Source organism: Marmota flaviventris, chromosome 1 (genome assembly GCF_047511675.1).
Source record: "Marmota flaviventris isolate mMarFla1 chromosome 1, mMarFla1.hap1, whole genome shotgun sequence".
Taxonomy (NCBI): Eukaryota; Metazoa; Chordata; class Mammalia; order Rodentia; family Sciuridae; genus Marmota; species Marmota flaviventris.
This window is the reverse complement of record NC_092498.1, coordinates 7,867,068-7,893,870: the sequence shown is the minus strand read 5'-3', so window position 1 is coordinate 7,893,870 and position 26,803 is coordinate 7,867,068. Positions and strand designations below refer to the sequence as shown.

The 26,803-nt window shown below is 38.6% G+C and overlaps 1 protein-coding gene across 9 annotated transcripts in view; it reads right to left on the bottom strand.

Annotated features, from left to right (window-relative positions):
• The window catches only part of Ezh2 (enhancer of zeste 2 polycomb repressive complex 2 subunit), a 79,925-nt gene that overhangs the window by 42,360 nt on the left and 10,762 nt on the right, over positions 1 to 26,803 (bottom strand). For 4 of the 9 annotated variants that reach the window (XM_071611216.1, XM_034637000.2, XM_027943431.3 and 1 more), the window contains exons 2-3: positions 1,113 to 1,236; positions 194 to 322 (exon numbers count right to left, since the gene is read on the bottom strand). In XM_071611216.1, the coding sequence (XP_071467317.1) occupies positions 194 to 322; positions 1,113 to 1,229 (246 nt within the window). In that variant the 5' untranslated portion in view covers positions 1,230 to 1,236. Of the gene's footprint in view, positions 1 to 193; positions 323 to 1,112; positions 1,237 to 26,803 lie in introns of those variants that run through there. The other 5 variants (XM_071611229.1, XM_027943434.3, XM_027943433.3 and 2 more) reach the window with 2 other exon arrangements.

Below are 26,803 nucleotides of genomic sequence, written 5' to 3'. Positions count from 1 at the left end.
ACTTAGACCTCTGTTGAAGGAATCACTAGCAGTGTGATCTAAGGCAATCATTGGCAATTGCACATGAAAAAGAAAAGTAATAAAAATAGGGACATCCTGAGGTCAGTGACTTCTTCCCAATAACCATTCAATGTTCCAATAAGCAAAAACCAAAATGTGCTGATAATTACTACAACATGTTATGTTGACCAACCTCCCTAGTCCCGCGCAATGAGCTCACAGAAGTCATGATGTGCACAGGCTGTATCCTTCGCTGTTTCCATTCTTGGTTTAAGATTTCCGTTCTTTCCAAAATTTTCTGACGATTGGAACTAAACATACTCTTTAAAATAACAAAGGAAAGGAGAAGAGAAATTGTTCACTGTTAGAAAATGTGTAACATCTCTAAAGCAGGTTAAAAATCTAATGATTCCTCACAAATACCAGGAGCATTTCTTTAAATACATGTATTTTACACTAAACTGTAATCTCCCACATTCAAATAATATAAAAACACAACACCTATTTTTTATTTCAAGTGGGAGGGAAACAGGAAATTATTTCCATCCTTTAACTTCATATTTAAAAAAAGAATTGTGATGACTTCAGAAACATAAAATCATGAAACACATTCCCTTATATTTGGATCCTCAGTCCACACATGCAATATGAAAGTAGACTAAAAAAAAAAGACCGATTTCCAGTGGGGTGCAATGGAGCACACCTGTAATCCCAGTGGCTCAGAAGACTGAGCAGAAGTATCCCAAGTTCAAAGCCAGCCTCAGCAACTTCGCAAGGCCCTAAACAACATAGACATCTCAAAATTGTAAAAAATCAAATAAAAGCGCTGGGACTGTATTTCTAGGTTCAATCCCTGGTACCAAAAGAAAAGACTGATTTCCAACTAGATGAAAATAACCCTTAGATTAAAATCTTTCCATCATCATTAACATACATGATACAATGTTAATTAAGACTGATCAAGATCCTTAAGTTTCCAAGGCCTGAATTGATCTTACTGTAAATATGACCTTGGGTAAAAATGTACTGTTTCAGATTAAAATTTATTAACTTTAGGGAGGAATAAACTAGCCTCAATTATATATGCATTTTTATGGAAGATAAATTTATACCTTTACTTCATCAGCTCGTCTGAACCTCTTGAGCTGTCTCAGTCGCATGTACTCTGATTTTACACGCTTCCGCCAACAAACTGGTCCCTTCTCAGATTTCTTCCCAGTGTGGCCCATGATTATTCTAAAAGCAATGGTTTCATATTAAAATCACTAATCTAACAGGCTTTAATATGATCACCTGCCTTTAATCCTAAGCAAATATTTTTAAAATTTTTTAAATCAACAAAGAAATATACAGTTTATACTGTTGATAATTGCAGAACAATGCTCTTTTGTTCTGTATGGTTAAATCCTTACAACACTTCACTGAAAGTTTTCATTTCATTAAACCTTTTTTTTTTATTTACAAAAATTGTATACTCCTGAAGAGCAGCCATCTTACAGAAGTATGATCTTATTACAGGAATTAAGTATATTACAGCACAAGCTAGCTTTTACTCTATAAGGCCCACATTTCTGGAGGGGGGAGAAAATGTACAAACATTCTATAATTTTTTTCTCATTTAAATAGCTGTTGATAAACAAGAGATAACTGTATAACATTCAGTCAAGCCCTCTGTATCCAGATTCCACATTCATGAACTCAACCAACCCTGGGTCAAAATATCCAGGAAAAAAATTCCAGAAAGTTCCAAAAAGCAAAACTTGAAATTCTTGCACACACCACCACACAGTATGCTAAATCCATGAGAACCAACAGATGTACAGGCATAGCCTCCAGCCATTTCAAATTTGAGCACTGTTCATTTCATCTCTCTTTTTTGTACCACACGCGGCTAGGTTCTGCACTGAACATGCACAGACTTTATTCTTGTCACTAGTCCCTAAACAAGAGTGTAACAACTGTTTATTTAATACTTTCATTGTATTAGGTATTACAAGTAATCTAGAAATGATTGAAAGTACACAGAGCATGTGCACAGGTTATTTCAAATATCTTGCCATTTTATATAACGTCTACAGATTTTGAAATCCAAAAGGGGCTGAAACCAGTCCCCCTCAGATACCAAGGGAACACTGTAATCAGAAAAATAAATAAATAAAAGTGAAAAGGAAGTAAAATTTACATATAGCATTAAAAGTATAATATATAATACATGTACATATTAAAATACTTTTTCCAGCACACACTTTTAACCATGCTTCTCACCTTAAACACTGTGGTGATAAAAGTCTGTATTTTTATTTCTTGTGTCATTGTCATTTACATAAGGAGGTTCTGCTATTAAGAGGAAGGAAAAGTCTGTATTTTTATTTCTTGTGTCACTGTCATTTATATAAGGGGGTTCTGCTATTAAGAGGAAAGGGAATGCAAAGTAAATTCTCTGCCTTATCTTCAATTGCGGGCTCTAAGCACCAACCATGTTTAGATATGGGCAGAGCCTACAGCTCACCAGATGTCTAAGGCACACTACAGTCCTTACAGTAAGTATAAGTAAGTATCTTTTTCTAAAAACTTTCTTTTAAAGGTATTAAAATGACACTGTATTTTCAAAAGCTTTGTAAGTCACACTATCTTCAATTTATCTTAAGAACAAGAGGAATTTACAGTATTTGAGGTAAAGGGGGGAGGTAGGGATTTGAAAAGACCAAGCTAACAGCAGTGTACAAACAGGAGGGTAGGTAGGAAGAACAAAAGTATAAGGGTACAGCTAGATTAGATGCCGCCATTATGTAATCTGCAAATAAGAAATGATAGTAGCTTTAGACCACAATGGTGATGAAAGAAGAAAATACTCAAAAGCACTTAGGCGATTTTCCCACCATATGATTTAAATATGAAAAATGAGGGAGAAGGTAACTTTCTGGCTCAAATACCTAGTAACTTGTTTAGTGCTTCATTTACCTGTTTACATAAAATCCCCAGGCACAGAGAAAAAAAGCCCAAGGAGAAGACTGAGAGGGACAAAAAGGGCCCTGCAATAAGTGGATATCTTTCTACAGAATACTACCAACCAACAAGAGAGAGAATGCAGATGGTAGTCAAGAGCTCAGCACAGTGGCTCAGGAGGCTGATGCAGGAAAATCAAGAGTTCAAAGCCAGTATCAGCAAAAGCGAGGTCCTAAGCAACTCAGTGAGACCTTGTCTCTAAATAAAAATACAAAATAGGGCTGGGATGTGGCTCAGTGGTCGAGTGCCCCTAAGTTCAATCCCCAGTACCAAAAACAAAGAGCTGAAGAAAATGGGCAAAGAAATGATTTTTCAAGGGCTGGGATTGTGGCTCAGCAGTAGAGCTCTTGCTTAGCACTTGCGAAGCCCTGGGTTCGATCCTCAGCACCACATAAAAATAAATAAATGAAGGTATCATGTCCAACTACAACTAAAAAATATTAAAAAAAAAAGAAATTGTTTTCAAGCATGTAATAAATGTTATGAACCAGGCAATGAGGATACAAAACTGAATAAAATGAATACAGAAATATAAATAAAGTCTTGCTCTTATGGAGCTTTATATTCTACCTAAGAACTAGATGACCCATCTTTGGGATAAAGTAGAAAATGGCATGGTGAAAAATGGTGAGGTGGAGCCAAAGGACAAAGTTAATGAGAAAGTGAAGCTTTATTTCAATAAATAAATAAATAAATAATTGTGGCGCTGTTTGCTTTCCTGGCTGGTAGTTGGTTAAGAGATCAGCCTTAATTACTCCACCCAAATTATTTTCAGATCACTTACCACTTCAAAGGCCTAGAAACTAGAAAGAAAAGAAATGAGAGAAAGGGAGATTATCTGTAGGCTTCATTAGCTTATGGGCTCATCACAACTAGTCCATTTGTGGACTTGGTCCTTGAAGGTAGTAGCACCTCTGTGCAATAAGCCTACAGTAGGAACATGTGTTTAGTTTTAACTGATTTGCAATATGGGTATTACTACATTCTTTTTTTTTTAAAGATGCACAATTGGTCAAGAAATATTAGTGTTTCATAATTAGAAGAAATATGAGTTAGCATTTCATGTTTTAGTAACAGAAACCTTCCTGTCTAATATCCTGGAACACCTTCCATGTTGTTTCTACCATTAATAATAGTATTTCTAATAAAGTATGTCATGACAATAACCTGAAAGTGTTCAGACTGTTCTTTGAAAGTATAGGGATATAAAGTATAGAGTAAATAGGCAGGCCCATTAAAAAAGAATAAATTTAAGGCACCAATTAGAAGGACATTTTACATGAACAAACTCCCAAACTCCCAAACTCCCATCCATTACCCCAGCATTTGCAACATATTAAAACCATATTTGCATATTTTCACTCCATTCCATCTCCTCTGTAAATTCTTTAATTACTATTCTTACTAGAACCATTTTTATTCATTTGTAAAATCTAGCTGTGTCTAGTAAGTAGTCGGACTTAAAAACAACAGGAAAAAAACAGGTATATTAACTTACATTGATGGAAAAAAATCAAGAAGATGTGCCCTCTTAAGAAGAAACCCTCAAAAGAGATGAATCTCAGGGACAATTTGGTCCCTGTGGTTCAGCTGTCCCTACCAATCCTGGAGATCCTGGGCATAAAACCTAGTCTCTCTAGAATTCTTTTTTTATTAAGGAAGCTAATAATGCCTTAAGTCCTTCTACGAACACAACAAAGTTTGGTTCCACATCAAACATACACAGACACACTTTCTCCCCACCTGGTATGTAGAAAAGCTTCCCCTTCACTCTCTTCCGACAACAAAGATCAAATGCATACAGTGATCTTTCCAAACATCATAGCCAAGGATTAAAGTACAGTTCCAAATATTCATGTAGTCAGAAGGAAATTACTTGCTATTAAATGATGGGGAACTTGTGAAATCATAGAGTTTTTAATTTTTTCATTCAAAAGATTCATTTAGTTTTATGGATGAAATCTTATTATTACAGTATTATTTTTATCCAGAATATGAAAACAGCTTATCTTTTTCAAAACAATTATAGCTATCGCCATTAAAACAAGAGTCTACCTTGCTGGGGATATGGCTCAATGGTTAAGTGCCCCTGAGTTCAATTCCCCAGTACCAAAAAAAAAAAAAAAAAAAAGATTCTATCTATATACTGTGAAACCAAACAAGAGTTAATCTTTAATTCAAAAGCCAAATCAGATTATGGCAGGGAACTTCAAAACCTTAACAGAATGCAATTAACATCTTCCAGGATTATATTTGTATAGGTTAAGTAAACTGAAGTGAAATTTTGTTGTCTATTTTCTACATCAAATTAAACTCAAAAGTACCCAGAACAAATGCCCTTGTAAACTCACTTTGCCCCACTAGAAAGACAATGTCTGAAACACAGCAACAATTCTCCATTCTCTGGGAATTTTATATCAACTGTCCTCTAAGAACTACCAAGTATATGGGAAGGAGCCGACTCAAGCTGCTGTGATCCCAGCCTGACCAAGGTACCACATGTCAACCTGGGAACAGAGACTAGTACAAAGATGGACACAAGACCAGAATCAGTCCAGTCACCATGAAAACCTCAGATTTCCTACAATGCTACTAGGGCAAGAATGCTCACTCTCTTCCACTTAGATTTGAATCTGGACAAATGCTGCCCAAGGACTTGCTGAAAGCCACCTGCAACCACCAGAGAAGAACCTGCAAAAAACAGAAAGGATGAGGTGGGGTGGGGGTTCAAAGCCAAGAAATGGACCCTACTTACAACACCTCAGTCCTATATAAGGCACACCTCGCAAAAACAATTCCAGAACTACTCAGTTACGAAGCCAAGAAATCCTCTTTTTTCCTTAAAGCAGTATGGACTACATTCCTGCCACATGAACTACAGAAAGTATCTTAGCATTGAGATTATATACTCAGCACTGAGTATATAAGTATGTACTTAGCACTGAGATTATATAAACAAGACCATCTCAATTCACACTAAATAGCTTCTCAAAGCCTGTTTCATGACCATCAATAGCACCATCAGAAAGAACAGTTATGCAGTGGTGCTCTGCTCTCTACCAAGGATCTTTCCAGGTTTATTAAGGTTCCATGATGTAGCTAAAGCACACTGTTCCACCTCTAAGGTGACCAGGCCACACAAGCCCAAGGAGTCAGCATTCTTCCCCATCAGATATTCAGATATGAACCTACTCCACTTTACCTGAACAAGACTCCTCACTCTATTGCCAATGACAGAAAAAGCAATAGTGTCCTTGATATCTTTAAAGTTCCTCCTAAAACATTTGTTTAACCAAGGCAACAGCCATCAATTTCCTCTTGCCAAGTAGATGTTTCTGTTTCTACATGTCTGTGAAAATGAGGTAAGTGAACTACATATACTATTATCTTTCGTAACTAAATTAATAGCATTAACTATGACTCTTAACTGATTACCAGGACAAATAATGTTAAATCAAAAATCAACAAAATATAAGTAATATAACAATATTCTCAATGTTCTTCCCTGAAAAAAAATTTACTTCATGAGATTGTCATAAAATTGCCTATTTTGAAAAAAATAAATTTCACTTATTTTTTTCAATTAAAATCCATTGTTTTATTATACTGAAATTGTAATAGTAAGATATTATAGGTAAGGAAAACAACATAAAGAGAACCTAAACACAAGGTTATTAAACAATTAGTAACTTGTAAAAATTAATCACCTACAAGAGAAGATCTTATGCCTGACTAGAAATATAGACAATGTGAAGCCTGTGGAAAGGAAGACCCTGAGAAGAATCCAAGAGAAGCAAATGGTAGCATTAGATAACCATAATCAGGATGGGAGATGGCAAGCAGAGTCATCTCACCTGTTTGCTCTAAGCACTATCTCTAAGGTTCTGAGGCCAGACCTATTCTGGCTCAGCAGGAAGGATAGCAAGCATGATTAACAGTACTTACTTTGGATATGGGGTAAAATTGAGGGCAGCAGCACTTTCCATTCCAAATATACTAACAAGATGGCATTCAGACCTATTTATTCTAAGTCCTACACATAGTCTAAAGCACAAAGTAAGAGCAAAAACTCCAGAGCAACACTACCTGGTTCATATCCCCATTCTTCCACTTACCCAGTTGTGCGTGAACTTGGCCAGGTAACTTAACACTTTTGTGCTTCAGTCTCATCAAAAAAAGGTTAGTTAATTCAAAAATATCTACCTCAGAGTCATACGGAAAAGCCAGGGTCTGGCAGATAACAAGCACTCTATACGCACTACCTACATGTGACTACTAATTAATAAAACGGTAGATGGGATCTTCATATAAAAAAGTTAGACAACATCTCAATGTTAAAAATTTAAGTTAGGGGATTTCAAGAAAGAAATATACAATGACTCCAACAATATTACACTTTTTAAAGATATTTTTTAGTTATAGATGTATACAATATTTTTATTTATTTATTCATTCATTTATTTTTATATGGTACTGAGGATCAAAACCAGTGCCTCATACATGCTAGGTGAGTCCTCTACCACTGAGCCACAACCCCAGCTCAGTATTACACTTTTATGAGATAACTTCATGGATGAGGGGGATGAAAAAAGACATATAAAATGGCCAAAAAGGCTAGGGATATATAGCTCAGTGGCATGTATGAGGCCTTGGGTGGACAGGAAGAAAGAAGAAAGCAAGCAACAGGCAGGCAGGCTGACTATACATATTTGCCAGGTACAGTGGTGTTCACCTGTAATCCCCAGCTACTTGGGAAACTAAGGCAGGAGGATCACTTGAGTTCAAGAGTTTGGCACCAGACTGGGTAACATAGTGAGACCTGGTTCTTAATTAAAAAAAAAAAAAAAGCCAACAGGTATATGAAAAAAAAGTTGGACAACACTCATCCATCATCAGGGAATACTATATCAAAACGACAATGAAGGTCTGGGGCTGTGGCTCAGTGGCAGAGATCTTTCCTAGCACATGTGGGGCACTGGGTTCATCCTCAGCACTGAATAAAATGAAGGTATTCTGTCCATCTACAAAAAGAGAGAGAGAAAGACAGACATACATCACCTCATTCCAGAAAGAATGGCTATTATTAAAGACTAAAGATAACAAGTGCTGGCACTGGTGGGAATATAAATTAGTAGAGGCATTATGTATAATAGTATGGAGATTCCTCAAAAAGTTAAAAATAAAACCACTATATGATCTGGCAATACCCACTATGATGTATACTATCTGGGTATACATCCAGATCATGTCATAAGGACACCTGCAGTACTATTCACAATAGCCAAGAAATGGAAACAACCTAAGTGCCCATCAACTGATGAACAGATACCGAAAATTCGGTACACACACACAATGAAACACTATTCAGCCATAAAACAGGATGGATCCTGTCATCTGTAACCACAAAGATGGAACTAGAGCCAGGCACAGAAAGACAGGTACCTTATGATCTCACTCACAAGTAGAAACGAAAAGATCTCATGGAAGTTAAGAGTACAACAGTGGTTACTAGAGACTGGGAAAAATAGTAGGGAGGAAGAGAAAGAAAAAGGTTGATCAATGGGTATAAAATTACAATTAAATAGAAGTTCTGGTGTGCTATTTTTACAGCAGGGTGACTATAAACAATGATAATGTACTATGTTCCTCAAAAAAAACTAGGGGGATTTTTAATGTTTTCCCATTAAAAAAAAAGTTTGAGGAGGTAATTATGTTTAACCTGATTTGACTATTACACAATGTACATACGTATCAAAACACCACTTGGTACGTACCCCATTAATATGTTTTTATGTTCTTAAGTATTAAAGAAATTAATTTAAATAAAAATATTAAATGCAGGAGTTCATAATGTTAAAATTTATCACTAATATCTTTGAAGGGCACTAAAGAACCAATTCCAATTATTGGAAATTGGCAACTAAACAAAGGGAAAGGAAAAAAAAAACAAATAGGCAAGGAATGGTGATGCCTTAGAATCAGAGATATCAGGATGAACTCACACAGGTAGACACATGTGACTTGGCATTTCCAAACTCTGTCCACAGAGAACCTGGAAACTGTGATCCCCAATAGCAATAGGCATACCCACAGCACCTGTAACTTTTCTTTCTAAATACCATTCTACAATACAAGAAAGCAGGACTCTGGAGAAGTGGTTAACTCAAGAGCTGGGAAAGGGGAATACAAGGCAAACAAATTGTAGAAAGAAAGGCAATGCTCAAAAAATAAGGGAAGGGGCTGGGGATGTGGCTCAAGCGGTAGCGCGCTCGCCTGGCATGTGAGCGGCCAGGGTTCGATCCTCAGCACCACATACAAACAAAGATGTTGTGTCCGCCGAAAAAAATAAAAATAAAAATATTAAAATTCTCTCTCTCTCTCTCTAAAAAAATAAAAATAAAAAATAAGGGAAGGGTATGTCAAAAAGAGAAACCAAACAGAAGGAACTCACAATGGTCAAAGCTGGAATAATTTGAGCAGCAAAATAAATCACAACAGCACTATAACCAAATTAACAAAATAAGTATCCATGATACAGGTGATTAAATAAGTGGGGGAGAAAGAACAAATCTTCCTTACAGGGAATTTCAAATGCATGTATATACTTTCCCACTCAATGCCCTCCCCCCTTTGGTGTAAGGCAGACTCAGTGATTCACTTCCAAGAAGAGAGACTGGAAAGGAAAACAATAATGTTTCAGTGGCAAAACCTGAAAGACCCCACATAACCAGGTGATCATAGCTAACATTATCAATGGACCTTGCTACTGTCATGCCCGCTCTAAAGGAATGTAATGAGGGGCGTTTCACTCTGTGATATCCTTCCCCCAAACTTCATAACCTGTAACTCCAGTCTAGTTAGAAGACATCTGATAAACCCTAATCCAAAGACACTCCTACAAAATATCTGACCAATACTCTTTAAAACTCTCAAGATTTAAAAAAAAAAAAAAAAAAGTAGCTGAGAAACTACCACAAATGTAGTATCCTGGAATGGATCCGGAAACAAAGGCCTTTGTGGAAAAACTGGTAAAATTCAAACAAAATCTTTAGTTAATAATAGTGTACTAATACTGGTTTCTTAATTTTTTTTTTTTTGTTTTGTTTTGTTTTGTTTGTTTTTATTCATTTCTTTTTTTTTTTTTTTTTTTTAATTTTTTATTGTTGGCTGTTCAAAACATCTGGTTTCTTAATTTTGGCAAATATACCATGGTTATATAAATCTAGAATTATTCTGAAACAAAAAATAATTTTTAAGAGAATTGAGTTTTTCTAACAACCAATGTAAACAATCATTTTTTAAATGATATACAGGGGCTGGAGATGTATGTAGCACAGTTGGTAGAGTGCTTGCCTCACATGCACAAGGCTCCGGGTTCAATCCAGAGCACACACACACAAAAAAAATGATAAACAGAACAGAAACACATTAAAAATATAAAATATTACTTTAAAATGTTAAATAGGAACAATAAAAATATGCACAGATGATTAAAACTATTAAAAACTGTAGAAGGTTAAAGACAGGTATCAATCAATATAACCAATAATTTTATGGGTCTTAACTTCAAAGGAATTTGAGAGAAAAATTACCACTTACAATTCTACTACTTTAAAACTGAGGCAACATTCCTTAAGAGAATTTAAAAGGAAAAAAAGATTTCCACTTTATAGGAGCCTATAAAATGATATGTCTAATTGAAATGGTGATAAATTTAGGCTACATTAGTAAAAATACAAAAACTGAACCAAAAGAGCTAATTGTGCCACTGACTGTACATGTACTGATCAAATAAAACAAAAGGATAATATTCAATTCAGGGCTATTGGGGGGCGGGGAACAGAACATGCAAGTGAGGTAAGGCAGGTAAGGTAAGGTTGGCAAGCAGGCCCTGTGCTAAGGCACTAGGTGTCCTAGCCATGCATTAAGGCAGTAGTATGCAGATATCCCATCAACCAGCAACATTTCATCAACAGCAAATCTAGTAGTAAAACAGGTTTTAGGATTTTCTCTAGTAAATATCCATGAATAATTGAATTAAATATCCATTAACGCAGAGTTCAGCAATTACACAATGCCTCAATGATCAACACAACTTTAAAGACTTTTCAAAAGGCATTAAAACTGGCATTCAAGGATCACTAGGTATAGAGAGCAGACTGACTCTGTGACTTATAGAATAGTAGTTTTCAGAATGTCTAACCCCAAATTACTCCATTTTGAGCATTAAGTGCTGAGGTAGAATGAATCTATACCTTGCTTGTACAAGTAAACAATAATCATCTGCCTAGCACAATCCTAAGGTCCAACGTAATAAATCAATCATGCTAATAAAAATGATCACCCGTGAACTTATCAAATTAATCAGAAGCACAAGGATGCATGAGCATATCAAACCCACATGGGAAAAACCAGGCCCATGAGTTTATGGAACATACCAGACCACCAAATGAGGATAACCTCTTCAACCACAACTCATGAAAGAAGGAGCACCCTAAGACTGGACACAACAGCACTAACGCTGTTGTCACCTGGTCACTGGTCATGAGCCTTGCCCCAGAAAATCACCACAGCAACAATCCTCTGATCCTCTGTCCTCAAGCTTCAGCACAGCAGTTTCTCTTGCCTGTGACAACCACACAACAGCCCATTTCAATCTGACACTGCCATCTGTCCTGACCCTGGCCTAGAATAAGTTCCTGCACTTTGACATCTCTGTACCTTGAACAAGTTCTTCAGCAGGTTCTAATCTTTTCTGACCACCTACAGTGACTTTTTGCACTCTTCCTTGGTTCTCAGTTCAGCTTCCTAAGCCCCTAAGGCTGCCTTAACCCTTTCTTACTCTTCCTTTAGTGATTGATTGATTGATTGATTTATACACACACATTATACGTATATAATATATATAAACATATATATACACACACACACCTTTCTGTAAAGATACATACAAATATATATAATTGTATAAAGTGTGATGTGTGACTTGAGTGTTATAGTTATTAGTAGTTAAAATTGGAATAAAAGAATGTGTGACCACCTGGCTTATGGCTATCAGGTGACCTATGAGTATCTGGTGAAATGCCAATGTTGAGCATGGTGCAGCCTGTGAATTTATTGTTCTTCAATAAATTCTGACACTGTGGAAAGACACAAATGTGTTTTGTCTATGTTAATGGCATACAGCTTGCTAAGGACACTAGGTGGCCCTGTTTTAGTTATTAGTAGGTGCAATTTTCTAAAAAAAAAAAAAAAGATTAAAAATTAACATTTTATTAAATATATTTATGCAAATACCTATTCTCTTTGTTAATATTATGCCAAATTAAAGAAACTGATTATAAAACTGGTCCTGATATTATTATATCATTCTATTATAAGCTCTAACCCTAGGCCATCAGTTTTAACAAAAGGGCATCATTAAATATGTACAGCAAATTTGATAGCCTGTATTTAATATGTAAATGTGCTTTTGTTTTACCAAAAGCAGTCGCTATCTGTACATTTTTAGGGATCATATCAATAAAATTGAGTTAAAGTTGATCCTGGAATTCCATTCAACATTCAAAGAGTTTTGGTTGGTTGGTTGGTTGGTTGGTTGACAGTTAATGGGAACTGAACCCATGGGTGGTTTACCACTGAACTACATTCTCAGCCCTTTTTATTTTGAGACAGGGTCTGGCTAAGTTGTTGAAGGTCTTGACAACTTGCAATCCTCTTGTGCCTACCATGCCAGGCTTCAACACTCAAGTTTTTAAAATACCATATTAGAGTCAGGCATAGTGTTGCACAGCTGTAAATCCAGCAACTCGGAAGACTGAATCTCAAGTTCAAAGAGGACCTCATCAACTTAGCCAGGCCCTCAGCAACTTAGAAAGACCCTGTCTCTAAATTAAAAAATAAAATAAAAAGGGGTGGGGATGTGACTTGTGGTGAAGCCCCCCTGTGGATTCAATCCCTGGTACCAAAAACAAAACAAAAAAATCATATTAGAAACAAACTGTAGTATTGATATAATTCAGAAATAAAGTGATAAGAACCCTAACTGGGTTGATGATAGTAGGAATGGAGAGGGGAAAAAAAGATGGAGAGAAACATAAAATCAAAATCCAGATGAAGTCATAATGAAAAGGAAGAATAGATCAAAAAGTAATATAGCCCTAAATAAGCCATTGCTATGACAAAGAGTTTGGATGAGGCATTAATTATTCACATAGAAGTCAGCACAGAAAAAAACAAAAAGGGTAGAAAATTCAAACACCTTTCTGAAGTATTTGTCTCATGACACATTTAATTTGTTATAGCCATTGACATTTAACATTAAAAATTAAAAACAAAATTCCACACTTTTTAGATTTTATTAAAATTGCAATAACAAGCCTATTGCATGTTAATATAAATAACATCTTTTTTAAATTATTTTTTAATTTATTAAGTATTACACATTTTACATTTTATCTATTTCTTTAGTATATTAACAGAAGACTGGATTTTTACATCTGCTTATATTCAATGAATTCCAACAAGTTGTTTTGGTAAAAATGTATGAATAAAATCCAATCTCAAACAGGTTGGCTAGAAAAGGGAAGAGTATTTGAAGAGTCTTTTGAGATAATTGTAGATCTTGCTAGTACACAAAACGTTCTGTGTAAAAAGTGGCTACCTGAGCCTACAATTCAACCTCATTCCTCAAGACAACTATCATACTTCAGAAAGCAGTGGTACTTTCTTACAAGATTAGTTGCAAGGGGGAATCTGAAACTGTATCAACAAGCTTTTCCTACTCTGCTATATTAACATTCACTGGCCTATTCATCTTGAATGGGTCCTTAACCCTTGTATGATATAATAATTATCACCATTCTTCATTTGAAAAGTACTGGTCCAAATTTTCACAAGTTGACCTTTTTTTTAATCCCCTATTTGTTAAACCCATTAATCTCATCAGGCAGTTGAGCTGGGGATGTTTAGTTTAGTAGTAGTACAATGCTTGCTCACAATGTGTTAGCCTCTGGATTCAATCTCCAACACCAAAGGGAAAAAGTCTAAGTACTGGGAAACTGTCAAGCTCACAGAAAGATACAAGTTTCCAAAACTTAATTTTTACTTGAAAGTTCAAATGTTCTCATTGCCAAAAAATATAGTCAGATGTTTTCCTTGAGGTGGCAGGCTCACTTCCTCAACTTAAGGAAATGGCTGCCAAATAAATATCCAAGTCTTAATAATCATAGTTTGTCAGTCCCTCTTTTAAATGAAAATGGAGGTTTCCATGAAAACTAGATGCAGTGGTCCATACCTGTAATTATCTGTAATTCCAGCTACTCAGGAGGCTGAGGAGGAGGATCAGAAGTTCAAGGCCAGTACCAACAATTCAGTAAGACCCTATCTCAAAATAAAAATAAAAGGGCTGGGATATAGCTCAGTAGTACAGAGGTTCAAACCTCAGTACCCCTAAATAAATATATAAATAAGCAGTTAGTGCCTCTAGTCCTTGAAATCCATCATGCACTTTCCCATCTTGTTACACAGAATATTAAAAATGTGTCCAAAGATCAAGATTTAATACAATTAATCCTTTTTATTCCTTCATCAATAAAAATTAATCCTTTTTATTCCTCCAACAAAATGGAGTTTTGTTTTATGCTGCAAGTGCTAAGGAGCCAACCTTTTTTTTTTTTTTTTTTTTTTTTCTTTAGTACTAGGAATTGAGCCCAGGGGTGCTTTACTACTGAGCTACATCTCCAGCCCTTTATGAAAATTTTTTGAGACAGGATCTCACTGAATTGACCGGGCTGGTCTCAAACTTGTGATTCTCCCACCTCTACCTTCTGAGTCACTGGGTTACAGGTATGTGTAAATACGCTCACCTAAAGTGCCAACAATTTTTACCCACCACTGCTTTTGCACGGTGGGCACAAATGTAAATGCAGTTTTAAAAGAAAATTAAAAGCAAGTAACACCTTAGAATTATATGAAAACACTTTTGACCTTACAGATCCCGTGAGACCCAGGACCAATTTTAAAAATAGTTACCTTAAGTTTACCTATAAACTATATGAATCAGATATCTTGGTACCTTGCCTTTTCATTTGCAGAACAGAAAACTTAGAACACATAATATATTCAAATTAGGTATTTCTAAAAATCAGATTTATAAGGATGAAAGCATAGAAATCATTATTCTTGTAAAAAAAAAAAAAAAAAGCTAACAATGTGAAGAATAATAAAGGTATAGTTCCTTACTATCAAAAACTATGGAGTCCAAACAATAGTGTGCCATCATCTGTATCAAATTAAGAGGCTAACACCAAACAAAACTGGTTTTAAACAATGGCTTCTGTTTTCATCCTTCTTCACCATTCACCATTCATTAAGGGTCACGATTATCTCTTTGACCTCCTGCTATCTTGAAAGGACCCTATCCTACCAAACAACTCTCTATATGCTCATACATCACCCCACCCTCATAAAAGAGAAAAGAGACAAATAATCAAAAAATATAAGCTCACTGCTGTGGGACCCAAACTTTCCATCCAAATGCTTTGAAAAATACTAGTAAAAAAAAAAAATTTCTGAAGCTTCTATTGAAAGACTTGGGGAAAGTTGGAAATAGATTTTCTATAAATTAGTCAATAAGAATTTATTGAGCACTCTGGGCTAGGAATGTAGCTCTCTGGGGCAGCACTTGCCTAGCAAGCACACCACAAAAATAATAATAACAACAACAAAATATATTGAAGATTGTGAAAGGATAAACCCTGTGAGAGCACCATCCAAATGTGGAAGGTGAAAGAAGAACCAACGCGAGACAAATCACCAGAGAAGTTCAGCTTTATTACAAAAGGCTATGTGCTTATATAGATCTAAGGATAAGAGGCAGGACTTAGGTAAATGACGGGGCACTTGTTTACTGGTAAGTTCTTCCAGATGTCCGTTCCAGAGCCTACGAAATTAGTTCTTATTGGGCTGCAGTTTCCCGCCAGCGGGATTGAATATTGGCGCCGGTGGGAGAATTGGCACCGCAGGACACAGAGACACAGGAAGAGAAGCTCCCTGGGCGCCATTTTAGATAGGGCGTATATGACCAACATTTCCCCCTCTTTTGTGTTGTTTTTGGAACAGGGACACAGTTAGACTCTAGCTGCTTCCTGCTGAGCAGGGGCGGAGTCAGACCTAGAAAGGGGAAGTGGAGGAATGTTCGGGGAGGAGGTCTGAGAATACTCAGGCAACCAGAAATAAAACCCAGTGGATACAGACAACTACTTCAGTAGGGGTGAAGTCTAAAAAAGTTCCTTGAAGCCACAAGTCGTCAATGGCATCAAACCAGTCCTGGATGTAGGAGATTGTTGGTATCAGCCACTGGTCTTGTAACAGGGACTCTAGTAAGTATTGGAAGCATTGCCTCAACATGGCGCCACCAGCACCTGAAGAAGATCAGAGTGAACAAAAACAGGATGAAGATAAAAATTAAAGCAAAGGTCAGTTTTTGACAGAAGTTGCATGTTGGGGGACTGACAGAGAAGAGGCCAAAGGCCATGAGAAGGCTTAAAAGGACATAAAGGCTCAAAAATCCAGGATGGCAGGCTAAGAGGTCTTCCAGGCTCGTTGTCTCCCGCTGTCTGATGTCCGCTGTTTTCCGTAAGCTTCAGCACTGAGTGAGCTGTTCTCTTGAATATGTTGGGGGTTCATCGGTCATTAGAGGCTGGTAGTTCCTAAGCAGAAGCTGGTTGAAAGTTTGATTAAAATTTTTCTGTAATTGGGTTTGAAGGAAGTTCGTTATTCAGGGCAAGAGAGAGCAAAAAAGGAGTATCCCAATGAGGGGCCCCAAGAAAGGTAGCAAGTACATGGCAAGAGAGGATTGGAAGAACCCCGCTATGGGATTAGGGGAGGTGGGTTTCAGCAATTGGGTCGATAATTCCTGCAATTTAACAACATTTTTTTCTATTAGCCCAGACTCATTAATATAGTAGCAACATTCCTCTCTGAGGAACAGGCATGTACCCCCTTTTTCTGCAGTGAGGAGATCAATTGCCCGCCGATTCTGTAAAGCCACTTGTGCTAATAAGGTAACCTGCCGCTGCAAGGAGCCCAGAGATTCAGCAGTGGTATCGAGTGCTTATTGTAGTTTTTGTTGAAGATCATTGGATGCCCATAGAGCATGACCTACAGCTCCACCAGAGAGTTCAAGATTCGCCACTGAGGTTGTTAATGTGAGGCCTACCAGAACCGGCAGAAAGACTGCCGTATGGGCGCGGGAAGGTGGGACCAATTGTCGGAATTCGGCAGAGGTATACAAAGACAGCTAAGGAACTACAGTAACCAAGAAACAGGTGCCGGAGATATTGGTCGTTGCGGTAAAGACCCGTTGCACCAGAGGAAATGTCCAGGTTGCATAAAAGCAGGGCTCGACGGGGTGCTATAGTTCAAGGAACAAATGGGTAAAGGATTCATTATTGGCGAGTGGAAACAGATGAAAGGGAATGAAGCATTGGTGGAATAACTCTCCCACAGTGGGATATGTGCCACATGTAAGGGTTGTCCTTTCTTTGAGAAATTATAGTATTTGCTGAAATATTTCCTGCTACTAATGGGACTGCTGCGAGAAGCGGATGACTAAGTGAAGCAGAGAGGAAGCACTGAGAAGTAGGCACAAAAAGAGGGGTGGAGTTTAATAATCGGAGGGTTTGATGTAGCAAATTAAGCCATGTGGGAGGGGAGCCTGAGGGAGTTCAAGGCTCTGAATTCCCTTTGGATGGGTTATGAATAAGATCTTGAAGTTTCGATTCTGACTCCTTGACATGCTGGACTACTTGGATGGTTGCCTTAGATGGCATTATCAGGGAGCGGGCAACAGTCATCCATCCTGTGGGTTTGGCCGAACTCATTCAAGCGTAGACAGCAAACTCAACATAACCCCAATGTTTAGCCTTGGGGTCAGTTATATCTAAAGTGTACCATGAGTTCTGACTCCCATGTTGCCCATGTCAGTTAAGGATTCCAGTCGCGGTGCGACTATTTGTAAAATGAACCGAGCATGACCAGTAAGAACACCCATTATATACCCCTGGCCACCAGCGGCAATAATCTTTAGTCTGATCAAAGATGAAGCAAATGAAAGGATCGTTCCAGCTACTTGGAGTGAGGGACTTGGAAGGTGACAATATTAAGGACACAGAGGTGCAGTTGTGGATGAAGCAAGTTTTTTCACCAACTGTGCGGACCTTCTGCATGCCATGTTTCGAGTATTGTTCCCAAAGGGTGAATTTGTACATAGTAGTAGAGGAAGGTGAAGACCAGGCCCAACAGAGCACAGAAAATAAACAAAGAAAGAGAATTAGAGTGTTGGGAGAGCCCAAGTGCCTTCTTTAAGAGGAATTGGGCTGCAGGGAACACCGTGTGAGCCGCAACTTAAAGGGATAAGATGGGTGTGGAGAGCAGGAGTAAAGGGGAGGTTCAGGAGGTGGCTCTTGGAGTTCCTCTGGGATGGTCCTGTCGTCAGTAGATGAGACCTCTTGATGGTATGGCTTCAACCTAGAAATGTGAATCCAGGGGGTGAGACGGTTGTCTGGTAAGGAGAGTTTGGCGGTGGTGGGGATACAGAGAATGACTGGATAGGGGCCTTCCCATTTTGGGGCAAAAGGCCCTTTTTCCTCTGGGGCATTATAATAGACTAAACTCCCAGTTGTTAAGGGAGGAGTGTTTGGAGAGGAGTCTGGGTCCGGAAGAAGCCAGTCCTGATATTTCCAAAGTTCCAAGCGGAGATGAAACAAGAGAGGCAAAGACAAATCTCGTGAGAGAGGTCCCTGTGAAACAACCAACCCAGGTGGTATAAGAGGTCTTCCATGCATTATCTCAAAGGGAGACAGTAAAGATGGTTTCTTAGGGAGAGCTCTGATCGAAGCAAAGCCAAGGGAAGGAGCTTGACCCAGTCTAAATTTAATTCCACAGTCAATTTGGTAAGAACTTCCTTCAGAGTCCAATTTACCCTTTCCACTTTTCCTGAAGCTTGGGGGCGATATGGACAGTGGAAATGCCACTTGAAGGAGAGGGTTTGAGAGACCTTTGTTGGCCCAGGTCATTCAGGGAAGGTCATCACCACACTGTCCTAATAAGACACCCCCTGGAGCTTGCTTGCTTCAAATGTAGTAAGGAGGGACATTGGGCCAAGGTTTGTCCTTCGCCGAGGACACCCTCCACCCCCTGCCCAAAATGCCACCAAAGGGGACATTGGGGGTCAGACTGTCTAACAACCGGGGGGGGGGGGGGGGGGGCTGGTCAGCTGCCCCGCAACCCCAGCCTCTCCTAGGCTTGGCAGAGGAGGATTAACGGAGACCTGGGCCTTCCCTCCTGACTATTACCATCAAGAAGCAAGAGCCCAGGGTCACCTTCCTGGTGGATGGACACTCCATTACCTTCCTCTTGGATACTGGTGCCACTTTTTCCATCTTGAGGGAGTATTGGGGTCCTACTACGCCCTCGAAAACTCCTATTGTCGGGGTAGGAGGTAAACAGATTTTCCCTTGGAAAACCCCCCATTATCATTTTATATGCAGGGATCCCTTTTGTCCTTTGGCGTTTTCGGCCTTCTGCCTGCAGCATTCGCTTTCGTCTTCCCTACCACGGAAAACCTTGAAAGCAACCGCAAGGAGTCTGAGGGGTAGCAGGGCCCTGTTCAAGCTTCTTAAGCTTGGCTTTAACGTCAGGGTAGCTTTTGGCCAAGAAATATGTCATTAACACATGGCGACTATCAGGGGTTTCTAGGTCAAGGTTTGTGTACTGCTGGAGGGCTTTAGTTAGTCTATTCAGGAATTCTGAAGGTGTTTCTTCCTTCTTCTGAATGACCTCCTCCACCTTTTGAAAATTAACGGCCTTGCAGGCGGCCTTCTTCAGGCCCACCAAGAGGCAGGATGCAAAAAGGTCACGAGAATGCAAGCCTCCAGGGGTGTTGTAATCCCATAGAGGATCCTGCTCTGAGATAGCGTGTGGCCCCGTAGGGTGGCTGGGATTGGTTCTATGATTTTCATCAGCGTGGGCCTGGGCTAGTTTCCAGACCCGTCGCCTTTCCTGAGGGAGAAGTGTATTGGCCAGGAGCATGTAAATATCGTGATGAGTGGGGCTATATGCTTGCAGAACCCATTGGAATTCCCGAATGTAAGTGGTGGGGTCAGTGGTGAATGAGCCTAGCTTCCTTTCTAGCTGAGTAAGGTCCGACATGAAGGAGAGCACATGTACTCGGATAAAACCCTCGGGACCAGCTACCTCACGAAGGGGTGCGATTGTCATGGGGGCGGGAAGGGGTCCCTTGGACCTAGTAACAGGAGGGCTGAAAGAGTTGGTCGGCGACAGACAGGAAGAAGAGGAGGGGGAAGGGGACAGAACGGAAGGCTGAGGATACATGGGATCAGGTGAATGAGGAGGAGGGGATGGCGGGAGAGAAGGAGCAGGTGGGGCTGAGGGATAAGGTGGGGGTTCATCTGCCGGATCAAATGAGGAAGAGTCCACAAGGTCAGGAGTGGAAGTAAAGGAAGGGAGGGGTTTGCGAGCAAGGAGAACTTGAGAGGGGAGAGCATGAAAGGCAGAGAGAGCAGGGTGCTGTGCAAGAAGGCTAAAACCTTCAACGTAGGGAATCTCCTTCCATTTTTTCAGACGCTGGCAGTAGTTAAAAAGGTCCCAAAGGTCCTGGAGAAGATTTGGATCTAATGAGCCTTCTAGAGGCCAATGATTGCCATTATCCAGAGGATATGTAGGCCAATCTTGGGTACAGAATTTGATCAGGAGTTTGGGCTTGATGTCTGGTGTGAGAGAGAGTGTGTGGCCAGATTTTTTATTAGACATTTGAGGGGCGAGGTTTCAGGTATGGACGAGGAGGTGCCCATGTTCACAGAGAGAGAGACAGAGAGAGAGAGAGAGAGAACCTTTGGGCCGGAAAACGATCAGCAAGGGCTAAAAGGGCGTCCCCTTCTAAGACCTTGGGGATCGTGGAGACTCTAGGAATAGAGTCAGGAAACGAGAGGCAGTGAGGGTCGTCACCCGAACTGCAACTCTCGGGAGGCAAAAGCCAGAGGCCACGAAGAACCTAGTACTAGGATTCACTGGTTATAGAAGAAGGAGAAGGAAGAAACAGAGGGGTCTCTCGCCTGAACCCAGAAGCCTCACACCCCAAAAGAAAACAGGTCGTCAGAGAGTCCACTGCAGCCGTAAAGGCCTTAGTGGGGTGGGTTCTCTCCCCTCTATCGGGCATCAGGAGTGTGCCAGACAATCACGGTCACAGTTCCTGCTGTAGCCTGAAGAGGGTGACGAGCCTGGAGGGGAACTTACCTAAGCCCAATCAGTGGTGGGTGTAAAGAGCCAGCGCCTGAAAAGGTGGACGAGGGCGAAATGTCTCGGTGGAGCCGGAGACAGGGCTCTGTTAAAATGAGCTCACCCTTTCCCAGGTTTTGGCAGAACCCACGTGAGACAAATCACCGGAGAAATTCCGCTTTATTACAAAAGGCTATGTGCTTATATAGATCTAAGGATAGGTGGCAGGACTAGGGTAAACAACAGGGCACTTGTTTATTGGTAAGTTCTTCCAGATGTCAGTTCCGGAGCCTACGAAATTAGTTCTTATTGGGCTGCGGTTTCCCGCCAGCGGGATTGAATATTGGCACCGGCAGGACACGGAGACACAGGAAGAGAAGCTCCCTGGGCGCCATGTTAGATAGGGCATATTTGACCAACAGAAGGTACAACAGGTTTTAGTGTTTGCACTTCAGTGGATTATCTGTATACGCAACTACAGATAATAATAATATAATGAACAGCATTTACACTCAAGAAGACTAAGAAAAAAGACATGCCAGTAACTAATAAGGGAAAATAAAAGAAAAAATAAAGATCATATTTTTAGACCTAGTTTCAGTAGTACTAAAAAGTTAAAATGTACATAAAAATTACAGTAATTCGGCAATTTTAGCTGAATGGTAGACCATATTAACTTGACTGTTGCAGAAGTGAGTACATTCCGCAGTACCATATTTTCCACAAAAATAAGAACACTCTCCTCCTTCCAGCAAAATAGCAAACTCATGACTTCAACATGGATATCATTCCTGTTTATTTGAAAGTACTATTGCCTTCCAAAGACATATCTTAGAAAAGAAACCAATTATGAGAAATGAATTACGATAAATGTTTTAAAGGATCTGCTTGAACAATAGATAAAACAGATTCAGCAACCTGACATCTAAAGGTTAACATTTTCTTTGAACACTATACAAAATCTATTTCGTAAGTTAAATTCTCAAATTTTGTTGGGTATATAATTCAGTTTACTGAGAGACTGTTAGAGGAAAATGGAACAAAAAAAACATATATACACACACACACACACACACACACACACACACACAAGGAACTAATGCTACAATATATAATCCACTGTAACTGAAGGATATGAGATATACATTATTTCAATACTCCATTAAATATGAGCACAGAGAATGAAAAAGCAGATAAATCTGACGGCAGGATATTCTTTCTTCTACCATGTCTATTTCAAATTTTATAACTCACATAAGCCAATATCTAATTTAACTTACAAAACCTAACAACACTGAGCAAAAGATACAGAAATTTTAATTTAGGTAAATATAAGGGATCTACCACCCTTATATTTATGGGATTGCAGCCTGCAAACGTATGCCTAGCTTAGGTAAGCATGGGATGATGACATACACCTGCTGTTCACACCAATTGCTCTGCATGTCTCTCATATCCAAGGGTATTTAGCCACTGGGAGTGATTCTATTATTTAAAGGTAAGTAGGTCTCATAGAGCAACAGCACCAAGTACAAACCAACAACTCTGCTCAACATACAAACAATGATCTGTCCTCATTATAGAGGAAAGACAGGCTGGTCTTGGCCTTAGAGAAGGTATTTGCAATATAGCATCTTCCTACAAACTTTTTTTTTTTTTTATTACAGGCAATTTTGCCAAACACTATTTTCACCTGGAACACTGACCTTATATCCTAATGCCAAAAAAAAAAAAAGAAGAAGAAGTAATCCCAGATCATAAAAAGGATTGGGTGGCCAAACTCCTAGTCCAAAGTGTTAACAGAGACCTTTCACAATTTCCAGGTATCCTACAACCAATCGACTATTATCTGGTGGTTTAAATATCTGAGTTTGATATATATCACAGCCAGTTCTTTCAAGGTGATCAATATTACAAGTATGACTTCTTTAGTCTATGGATATTAACAGAACCCCTCACTGAAGCAACGACCCTCCAGAAACTCCTTTAGCTCACTCTGGCCCTACAATTCATGACTTGCAAAGAATAGTTAGCAGTTCAGAGACAAGATGGAACTAAAGCAGGTAAGTGGCGGTTATTAGTTCTTAACCTTGTCACAGTTTTTGTCTACTTATCACAAATATAAAGAACTAGAAAACTAAAACATTCAAGTATTATTTACTTAACAATCACACTACTTTGTGCTACGGTTTGAATAGGTCTCCTTCAAAATTCAGCTCCCGTCAATAAGAGGGTGATCAGGTCCTGAGGGTTCCTCCCTCATGAATGGGATTAGGTGCCTTGATACAGGGGATGGACAGAAGGAGGTGTTCTCTGATTGCTCCTCCATGTTCTAGCATGTAAAGAGGCAGTAAGAAGGTCCTTGCCAGATGCCAACATATTGATCTTACACTTCCCAGAACTGCAAGAAATAAATTTCTAAGTTACCCAATCTTGAGTGTTCAGCAGCACAAAATAAAGACAATTTTCTTTATCCAAATACATCATTTGTTGGATTACTACTATATAACTTCGCTTATGAGAAATAATTAAGCTCAGAGAAAATATGTGAGTCCTTAAACACAGAAATGCTACAAAGAATTGGTCAACCACAAAATCAGTTATATAATTCCTACAGTTACCTCACTGCAATTTCCAGACCAATACAAACATTCTTGGAGGTGGGGGGTGGGGGGCGTTGAACAGAGACACTGCTATCTCAGCACTACCATGTGGAAAAAGAAGAAAATGAGAGCACTAGGATAAGTGACTAAAATTCAGGATCTACAGATTCAAGGACAGAAACACTGGACTTTTGTTTGGTAGTCTATATTTAAAACTTGGCATTTTTCACTTGTATAGAATGTCTCTAGAGGATATCTCACCTTTTATTGGAATAATTCTAATGGGTAAAGTATCCAATACATAGTTTGAAATAATTATCTTTTCTAGACAGAAAATGTATATGGCTGCAGCAACTGGCTATCACTTGCAATTACTAAACAAAGAACAATGTTGCTGTATAAATAAAAGAAAAGGAACTATTTTCTCTGATTACAAGGATAAATTCTTTAAAAATTGGGACCTAATAAGTTTGAACTTGCCCATTTAGGTTTGTTGGTTACACAGCTAATTTAGTCAGATACATCATAGTACATTAAGATAAAAGCTTTTAGGTGGTATTATGCCCATAACACAGAGACATGAAAGAGAAAATAGACCTATCATCAGTATCAGATGCTTTATGAATTAACTGATAAGAAATTCAGGAGAAATGCATATAATAATATCACTCAATTAATAAGTCAGCTAGGAGGGGCTAGGGCTGTAGCTCAGAGGCTGAGCACTCGCCTAGCATGTATGAGGCACCAGGTTCAATCCTCAGCACCACATAAAATAAATAAATATATATAGATATATAAAACCTATAACCAAAAAATAAACATTAAAAAAAGCCAGCTAGGGAAAAAAAAAATCACACAATCACCTGTGATGGTAATGTGAACTTAAGTCCCATATTTTCTCCAAATCTCCAGAGAAATGGTTCTAAGTGGGTGACAGAAAATCAAGTGCTTAGAAGTCCGGTATTTAGAGCTAAAAAGGACCTAGAGACCTAGCAAAAACCTACTCCAACTATTTAAGAGACCTTAGCCCCATAGTAATCTAGGCAAGTTACTCACCTTCACCAAGCCTCAATTTCAAAATCTGCAACATTATGCCCAAGGCCCTAGGTTCAATCCCTAACACCACAAAATAAATAAATAAATAAATACTCCACAACATGAAGAAACACTTTCTGTAGAAAGTGATAAACACAAACTGTTCATTTGTTCATTATTTGGTGTTCTCATTCATTTTACAATGAAAATGAGATTCACAAAATCTACTTGCCAAGGACCTACAACTTGTTTAATGGAAGAACCCTATCAGAGCATATCATTCTGTGCACATCTAACTGCCAGTGGAAAGCAGCCCTTAAAAAATATCTTCTTTAGCCAGGTGCAGTGCTGCACACTGTAATCTCAGCAACTTGGAGGCTGATGGAGGAAGACTACAAATTTGAGACTAACCTCAGTAAGTTAGCAAGGCTCTAAGGACTTAGACTCTGTCTCAAAAGAAAACATAAAAAGGGGGCTGGAGATGTGATTCAGTGTTTTCGCAACCCTGAGTTCAATTATCAATAACAAAAAGATTTTTTAAATAAATATCTTCTTTAGAGCATAACTTGAGTTCTCTACTTCAAGAAGACAAATATGTTCCAGAGAGGCAAAATTATTAATGGGGGAAGTGGGACAACTCTACACTTCCTTCCTCTATGCTGGTACAAGCAACATTTCTGTCATCTGTAGGTCCTCACTGATTACTCCAGAAGGACTCAAACACAAATACTTGGAACAGCATCCTTTTGCTACCTAACAGTACGACAGGTCAGCATGCTGTTTAAAGTACTTACAAAGTTCATCTAAATAGAATGTCTTATAAAACTCATAAGGATAAGATGCTAGTTTCCCCACTTAACAATCAGTGTATGGTATTTATTTTTAAAATAATTAAAAGGCATTATTTTCAATAAATTAAAAAGTAAAATGTCGGGCTGGGATTGTGGCTCAGCGGTAGAGCGCTGGCTTAGCACAGGCAGGACCCGGGTTCGATCTTCAGCACCACATAAAAATAAAGGCATTGTGTTGTGTCCATCTACACCTAAAAAATAAAATATATTTAAAAAAGTAAAATGTTTGGGGCCAATAAACATAAATATATGCTCAATCTGCCTTATGCAAATCCAACACAATGAGGTAGCATCTCATACCCATTAGGTATGGCCACTATCAAAAGAACAGAAAATAAAAGCGTTGCCAAGGATATGGAAAAACTGGAACCCTTGCTCACTAATGGTAGGAATGTAAAATAGTACATTCATTATGGAAAACAGTAGGGAGGTTCCTAAAACAATTAAAAGTAGAATTACCATGGAACCCAGCAATCCCACTTCTGGGTTTATGAACAAAAGAATTTAAAGCAGGATCTCAAAGAGATATTTGTACATCAACATTCACTGCAGCACTATTCAAAATAGTTGAGAGGGAAAAGCCACCCAAATGCCCATCAACAGATGAATAGAAGTTTTAAAATGTAATATATACACATATAATAGTACACAGCTTTAAAAAAAATAAAAAGGAAACCCTGACACATACAACATACATAAACCTTGAGAACATTATGCTAAGCAAAGTAAGCCAACTGAAGAGGGCATACACAGTATGATTCCACTACTCAGGAAATATCTAAAGTAGTCAAACTAGTAGTAGAAACTAGAAAGGTATTTTTTGGCAAAGGTTTGGGATGCACAACAATATGAGTATATTAACAGTACTGAACTATACACTTAAATAATGGTAAAAATAGTAGACTTAATGTTATGGAGTTAAGTTTAGGGTTTTGTTTGATGTTTTTTTGTTTTTGTTTTTGTGGTGCTGGGGCTAGAGCCCAACAGCCTCATGCATGCTAAGCATAC